General features: G+C 45.9%; 1 protein-coding gene across 1 annotated transcript in view; it reads left to right on the plus strand.

Annotated features, from left to right (window-relative positions):
- C8A (complement C8 alpha chain) overlaps window positions 1–5,526 on the plus strand; it is a 17,391-nt gene extending 11,865 nt beyond the window's left edge. The window contains exons 8-11 of the mRNA XM_042820143.1: window positions 393–521; window positions 1,292–1,461; window positions 3,673–3,895; window positions 5,239–5,526. Of these exons, the coding sequence (XP_042676077.1) occupies window positions 393–521; window positions 1,292–1,461; window positions 3,673–3,895; window positions 5,239–5,390 (674 nt within the window). The 3' untranslated portion in view covers window positions 5,391–5,526. The remainder of the gene's footprint in view (window positions 1–392; window positions 522–1,291; window positions 1,462–3,672; window positions 3,896–5,238) is intronic.
- The last annotated feature ends 2,681 nt before the right edge of the window (window positions 5,527–8,207 follow it).

The following is an 8,207-nucleotide window of genomic DNA, read 5'->3' on the forward strand; positions in this document are numbered from 1 at the left end:
AACAACAACAACAACAACAACAGCAACAACCAAAAAAACCCCCACAAACAAAAACTACAAAATCTTTCCCATTTTAAATAAATGGCCAAAGAAGGAAATACGTGCTTGAAGTCTTGTATTAAGATATTCTGTTTCTTTTAATAGGAAGGAAACTACTTACTGGTAAGGAAGTTTCCCTATTCACCTAATATGGTCCAATACATCCCAATAAATGCTTGGCTTTGCCACTGTGAGGCTGAAGGCTGTTCTCTGCCTGGAATAAGCCTGTGAGTAACAGGCAGTGTAATTAGCTGACTATTTTCCTCATTGACGTGAAATACACAAGTGGGAAAATGAAAACCTTCCACTCAGTACTAATCACTGCATTTACTGTTTGCATTGTTGCTTCACAGACATCAGCTATGAAGAAGTAACCACCTGTTTTGGCCTCTCAGTGGGCATGTCAGCCACAAAGCTTATGCTGCACTGGGAAGCATCTGTGTCACTCTCTGTCTGCGCAGAGAAACAGCTTCTGAATGCTGGTATGGTGATGGAATAGTTGTCTGCTAAGATACAGTCCATGGCTCCATTCCTTTGTCGCTGAGCCTGTGGGTTAAGATAGGGTTACAAGGTATAGAAGGTGTTCTTGGGTGTTGTTCTTGGGTGCTAGCTCAAGACACAGCTCAGACCCAAGGTGGGACAAAAGCATGTTCGGCTCACCCTCTCCAGGAGCAGGTGCCTCTTGAGAGATATTGAAGTAGTAAATGTAAGTAGAGTTAAGGATGACTGGTGAGCTACAGTCCCTTCAGCCACCCCAGAGTGGGCAGGGATGAACCGGGAGACATAAAAATCAGATCCAAGCCCCCATGCTCCCTTGGAATTGCCCCGTGGCTCCAGTCTCTCTGTAGATGTCCCATGTGTCATCAAACATGCAGGAGACTTTGTTGTGACCCATGGGGCCAGTGCCGGACCAGAGAGGGCAACAAGGTGTCTATTGAATAAGTTAAAGCTGATCATAACAAGCAGAAAACCCCACTGATAGACAAGGAGGTCTGAATCCATGCTAAGCAGACATAAAGGCCAGAGATGTGCAGCCTCTTTAGGTCTTACCAGCTTTGGGCATTTGTCAGTGCTTAACTTGTCACCAACCACGTTATAACAATGCAGAGGGTTCACCCTGCCAGTGCAGAAAGAAATGGAGCATCCTTTAATTTTGGGAGTCCAGCACTGGTACCACTCACTGAGAGTCCCTATGATGACTGAACTGTGCAGTTTCTTGCGTAGATGTGGTAACTAATTATATGTGTGTTAGCTGACTTCTCAGATGCTGGGAGCAACAGTCCAGTCGTGGAAGATATCATTGTCCGGATTAAAGGTGGAGATACCTCTTACAGTGCACAGCCCTTAAGCAGTTGGGATAGCAACACGTATCGGCGCTGGGGAAGGTCATTAAAATATAATCCAGCTATTATTGATTTTGAGGTAAGGCTTTCTGCAGTTGAAGAAACTCTGCCACTATAACGAATGAAAGTGTAGCCGAGCAGATCATTTCGTATTTTTATTGTGATCCCATCACAGAACAAGATTAAATGTAATGGGCCACTGATCTAGTAACCTCTTATTCATTTCACAATGGGGAGTACATCTCCTGCTGGCAGCATCAGCAGGGAGGCAGACAAGGAGCTTAATGCTGGATTAGTGCCGAGTTAAGTTTGTGATGTGTCCCCAAACAGCTTCCCAGTGAGAGGCTCTCCATGGTTGCATCCACCCCTATTATTCTCACTAATGCTCCTGGCCTCCTGTATAGGCAGGATATTCATGGGGAACAGTTCACATTCTGCCTGCTTCAGAGCCACAGTGGTTCTAGCAAACCTCTGCACACCACGGTGGGTATTGAATCATAGAATCATACAATGGCCTGGGTTGAAAAGGACCACAATGCTCATCAGTTCCAACCCCCTGCTATGTGCAGGGTCGCCAACTGCCAGGCCAGGCTGCCCAGAGCCACATCCAGCCTGGCCTTGAATGACTCCAGGAAAGGGGCATCCACAACCTCCTTGGGCAACCTGTTCCAATGTGTCATCACCCTCTGTGTGAAAAATGCATTGTTATGGGTGCTTCCAGGAGTTAGAGCAGGAAAAACCACTTTCTCAGTGGGGTCCTATCTCTTCCCATGCTCTGCAGAGAGGGTTTGTGGCCATAAAAATCAGCAAAGTTCTCATCCTCCCATTTTATTGGATGGTCTGTAAAATGGGAATTTCAACTGAGGCATCCTATAGGGATTCCTAGTGTGAAGGAAGGACCAGGGTCACAGCATGGACACAGTGCCATAGCCATCCTTGCTGCCAATAGAAGGAAGTACAGCAAGAGGGCCAAACAGTAAAAGAGAAGTAAGTAGTGGAACTGGTAATTATTTGCATTGCTGTCAGGAAAGTGGGAATCTGCAAAGCCTTCTGGGCAGCACCCTGGTAGCAGAAAGGCCAGCTAAAGAGCAAGTGCTTTCAGTCACAACTGAATGCATGCTTCAGGTTATTCACCTTTCTTCACCAATTCCCATCAACTCTGGGCAAAACTTATTGCAGTTTTCCAGTAAAACACCTGCTGACCTCTCTGCTGGCTGCTTTGAGAGCTCAGCCATCGTTGTGCAACCAGCAGCATTTCATGCTGCCAATAAGTTCCTATGTCCACTGTAACAGCGCTTATCTGTAGCTCGCGCTCATTTGTTAAACGAGTTTATACAAATTGGACTAAGAGCTCTTCCCAAAGCCTTTCTGATCCTCCTCACCCTGTGTGCCTTGTGCAATGAGATGATACTCAGGACTTTCCTGGACTGATGCTCACCAGTTCTCAGCCAGATGCATGCTAGGCATATAGATGTGTGTCCTCGCATCGGCCTTGAGCTTGTTGCTTTAAAGTTCCCTTTTGTTACTGGTGAAACTGGAAAGGCTGAGATTTTTCATGGATCCAGTTTCTAAACACAGCTGAATACCTAACACACCCTGAACAGCCACTCATGGCATTTCAAAAGGCAGAGCCCTGCCACCAGTGTATGAGCCTGATGCCCTTTGGCTAATCCCATCAATCCTATGGAGTAGGCTCAAAGCAGAAGGTGGGTTACAATTACAGCTGTCTACATCTGGATATTTTGATTAATCATACACAAGAACTGCATTTCGCTACTGGAAATACAAAAGCTTGCTATGCTTTTAAAGCTGTAGATGCCTTAGCATTATTTCACAGTATCAAAGAGCAAGATGTAGGCAGATAAAATTCTCAGTGTTTAGTTTCGATGATACCCGCTGTCTGAAGCTCTCACCCAAATGTTTTTGGTTCAAAAAAGCAAAAGGCGTGCAAGAACCTGACACTGTGGCAGCAGTAAGAAATCAATCAAACAACGGGCTTACTGGGGTGTTCTGATTTCTCATTTGGATCCACATTGAAAAACCAAAGCATGTCAAAAGAAGCCATTCCCACACAGATCTCTAAGATGGGAAGAGTTTTGGACCAGTGGTTTCTCACTAGGCACTATCAGTGGTGGTAACGTCTGCATCACATCCATGCAGCTGTCGAGGAAGACAAATGAGCTTTTTCTCAGCCTTGCCTTTACCCAGCAATCTCCCTGCTCTCTGCAGCACCTGAGTTTGTGCCCAGCTGAAATCCCCAACCTCCATTCTTTATCTCCACCCTGTGCAGCTGCAACCTATCCACGAAATCCTGCGCAGAAGTGATGCTGGCAACATGGAAACCAAACGGCAGCACCTGAAGCGGGCTTTGGATGAGTACCTGCTGGAATTCAATGCCTGTCGCTGTGGGCCATGCCAGAACAATGGGGAACCTGTCCTGGTGGGAGATGAGTGCTCGTGCCAGTGCCGGTCTGGATACAGTGGCCCTGTCTGTGAGCAGACTGAGCACCAAGGTGAGGTCCCAGTGTGCTCCCATAGAGGGGACAGAGCTGTCCATGCACGTGGTAAACCAACACAGAATATCCTGAGTTGGGGGGGGGAATAAAGATCACTGAACCCAACTCCTGGTTCCACATGGGACCACCTGAACCCTATGGTTGAGAGAGATGTCCCAGCACTCCCTGAGCTCTGGCAGCTTGGGGCAATGCCTTTCCCTCGCCCCCACCCAACCCTCCCTTGATGCAATTCTATGCCATTCCCTTGGGTCCTCTCACTGTCCCAGGTTGCAGAGCTCATGCTGTCCCCTCATTTCCAGTGAGGAGCTGTAGGACTACCATGAGTCCTCCCCTCTGCTGACACACGATGTTAAACACAGCAGTTCCACCCAACACAGCTCCAGGCCTTCAACTACCTGCTGGTAATTAGGGCCTCTCCACTGGAAAATCAGATCTGCGATAAGGAATACAAGCAAAGTTTGGTAGATGATTTATGAAACTGAACTAAAAAGCAGTGGCTCAATGACTCAAAAGTGGCCCTTTTTTTTTTTTTTTTTTTTTTTTTTTTTTTAAGAAAACCAGCAACCTCAGGTTGGGTTGTCTCCAAACCTAAGAAACCCACTGCACTCACACAAATTGCTCTGAGCATCGCGGCATCAATAAGGCTGGAAAAGCCCTCTCAGATCCCCAAGCCCAACCCCAACACACCCCGAATGTACCCACTGACCATGTCCCTCAATGCCACATCTCTGTGGTTCTTGGACACATCCAGAAATGGTGGCTCCTGGTTTTTAGCAATGAAGAGGGGACAGAACAGGATTTTCAGCTCATGGAAATGAAGCAGATTTTTAGTTTCAAAACTCATTTAAAAGCAAATGTGGGGGTTTTTTTGTTTGTTTTTTTTTTTTTTTTTGTGTTTTTAAAGAAGAGTATTTCAGAAGCTGGGAAGCCCAGCTTTTCATCCAGCTCTAAGTAAGAGCACACAGATCCATTTTTACTGTTCAGATTAATAAAGTGCCCAAGCCAGAGATGAAGGCCAGCTGAGTAAATAAAACACGACAGTAAATGACAGCCATCAAGCACTCCCATCATTCAGAAGCACTGCTGTAATCTATAGTATCGAACACACCTGACATCTCAGTCTGTACTGTAAAGAAAAAGCCTCAAACTGACCCATCTGCACAGGCACAGGTGGGCTTTTGGGACAGCTCCACAACAGTGAGTCTAGGGGATATTTGTCCCTCTGCCTTGCTTGGAGGTGGGGGAATTAGCACAGAGAGCTGCTGGCAGCCCTTTGGGAAGTCAAACTGCAGCTCTTCAGGTGAGACAAACATTATAATTTATGTCCTATGCTTTTGCAGGCACAGAGACAGATGGGCATTGGAGCTGCTGGTCATCCTGGACCTCGTGCCAGTCGGGCTCACGGCACCGCAGCCGGCAATGCAGCAACCCAGCCCCACAGCATGGAGGGGCACCCTGCATGGGGAGAGATGGGCAGAGCTCTTCCTGCTGAACCCAGCATGGCTCCATAGGCACGAGCTCAAGGCTCTAAGTGCCTCAGGTATGAAATACACGGGTTAGAACTGTTTACTCGTGGAAATGTCTATGTTTGCCTTTGGAAAACAAATTAAAAGCTCGCGATCCTTGCATTTTTATGCAGTTGGTATTGGCATATGTACCATGAAACTTTTATAAGTTGGCACCGTCAGATTCTTACGTCTAGCATATTGGACAGGGCTGTGTCTTCAGTAAAGCCATATGCTGAGCTGCATGGAGGAAGCTTAAGCCCAAAGACGTTCAAAGAGCCATTGTGAAATGTCAACTCAAAGTGTTAAAGATTCTTACATCAATTAATAAAGTAACAAAGAGGCCGGAAGGAAACCATTCCTCAGGGGATGCTCACATAGGGGCAGGCTGCTCCTCTCGCACCAGTGATGGGCTGATTGGCACATGGGCATTTCATGCCCTGGGCATCCAGAGACAGAGAAGTTGCTACTGAGCTGCTTGATTTAAAGATCTCTTCTGAACGTAAGGCATAAATCTCAGCACAGGAATACATGTGGTATTGAACTGCATCCAGAGCCCACAGCTCAGCCCTCTTAATGAACTGCCACAAAACCCAGGGAGGACAGAAGGCAAGTGGCACTTTATTTCACTGCGCTTTGCATTGCAGGGAAAGAAGGGAGGGGGGGAAAAAGCCCTGAGAAGGAATCAAGCATTATGAACAGCAACAAAACCTCAAAGCACAAAGGAGCACTTCTACATACATTTGAATGGGAAAGGAATCGTGGTTTAGTGAAAGAAATTGCTCAGCTCTAGCTCTGATGCTTGGAAATGCTTGTTTCTCAACAGTGTGTTGGTGGTGATTTAGAGGCTGACATGTAGCTGATGTAAATCAGTGTAGCTCCTTCACTGCAGCTGATTTATGCTACCCGAAGATCTGGCCCCATATTTTCTTTTGTGTGCACATTTGCCAAAAGATAATTTTTTCTTTTTTTAATCACTTCTGTTTTGCTTGAAAGTGAAACTGCAGCCTTTTTTTTTCTCTTCTTTTCTTTTCTTTTTTTTTTTTTTTTTTGTATAAGAAAATAACAAACCGTGTTGTCTCGAACACCAAGGTTTGATTTTTCAGTGAAAAATTACTACGACACGTTTCTAAGATGTGGATGAATGTGTGACAAAACGGTGGCCTTTTTGCCAAGCTTGCTTTCCCAGGTAAAGTCTGCATTCATCCAGAGGTAGATTTGCTCCCCAGGGTTTGGATCTGACGTCTTCTATGCCAAGAAAATGCAGCAGCATGAAGCATCCACTGATACTGGTGTGATTAAGGCAGCATGGAGGAAAGTGAGCAAAGCAGCATTTTCCCACTATGGTTCTATCAATAGTTGTTGGCATGGGGCTGGGACATTATGCAGGACATGATCAATGGGCAAAGGGGTGATGGGATGATGGTTGCTTTTGATGACTTGGACTTGATAAAGAAATTCTTTACTGTGAAGATGGGGAGATGCTGGCACAGGTTGCCCAATGAAGTTGTTGATACCACCTCCCTGGAAGCACCAAGGCCAGGCTGGATGGGGCTGTGAGCAACCTGGTCTAGATGGAGGTGTCCCTGCCTATAGCAGGAACTACATGATCTTAAAGGTCCCTTCCAACCCAAACCATTCTGTGATTGTATCATCTTAGAGGTCCCTATCAACCTTAATGATACTATGACTCAGTGATTATGTAGAAACATATGACAGGGTTCTTACATCCCAAACTATTTTGGTTCATGGGTGATTCTCACCTGTGCACAGACTGCTTGGGACAAAACCCAAGAGCAAATGAGAGTCAAGCTACTGCAGTGAGCCTCTGTGGCCAGGGGGAAGAAATTAATGAAGGGAAAGATTTGCTGTCTAAGAGGCTGGAGAGTGGAGGCTGGGGGAAGATGACCTGCAGCCTCACCTTTGGAGGCATTTCTGTAAGGCTGGAAAGTCACCACAACCAGAGAAATCCAAATGATGAAAGAATTGAGTGTGAACCAACACCAAGAAGGGCTGGGCAGCAACCCCTTTCCTCTGCTCACCCAGGACTCAGGCATCTTCCTCCCCAGAGCTGAGAGCAGAGAACTGCAGTCCAGGGAGAAAATGCCCATAAGGTCTGTTTAAATTAAAAAAAAAAAAAAAAAAAAAAAAAAAGAGAGAGAGAGAGAAAAGAAATAAAAAGATTATGAGCAATTACACATTTACAATGCCACTCAAAGAAGCTAATATTTCTCCTGCTGAAGTGGCCAGCATGAGAGCTGTGCTAGATGAGATAAGGAGCAAAAATGTACATTTCTTACTTAAACTAAAAGCTTAGAGGGTACAATAAAACACTACGGTTCCACCCTGGCTTTAATGAATGGATTTTCCCCTCTTGCACATTGACATACATTTGATATAGTTATTTATCCTATATATTTCTTGCAGCATATTTCCCAGGAGACCTTGTTTATCTCTCTCGTAAGTACATGATGGATGTATGGTGCTTTGGATAAATGGTATCACAATCAGATATTTTTATGGATATAGGCAAACTGGGTTATTAACAAAGGAAGGGCAGAGAAGAACCAGTACGCAACAGAAAACAGCAAATGATTGATGACAATACACCTGAGGTTGCAAGGTGCAGGCTCCAGATAACCAGCTAACAGGAGAGGAGATAAGGGCAGTGCCTGAGACAGAGCTGTTTCCCACCTCGGGGTCAATGTCATGCTGGCTGCCCCAATGGATGGGTCCCTCCCAGCCCTCTATTTCACAGCAGCTGAGGACTGCCCACTGGGAGCAGCTCTGAGATTGTCGCCTTC

Source organism: Centrocercus urophasianus, unplaced genomic scaffold (assembly GCF_019232065.1).
Source record: "Centrocercus urophasianus isolate 14NV4802_14NV808 unplaced genomic scaffold, USGS_Curo_1.0 seq_18, whole genome shotgun sequence".
In the NCBI taxonomy this organism is placed as follows: Eukaryota; Metazoa; Chordata; class Aves; order Galliformes; family Phasianidae; genus Centrocercus; species Centrocercus urophasianus.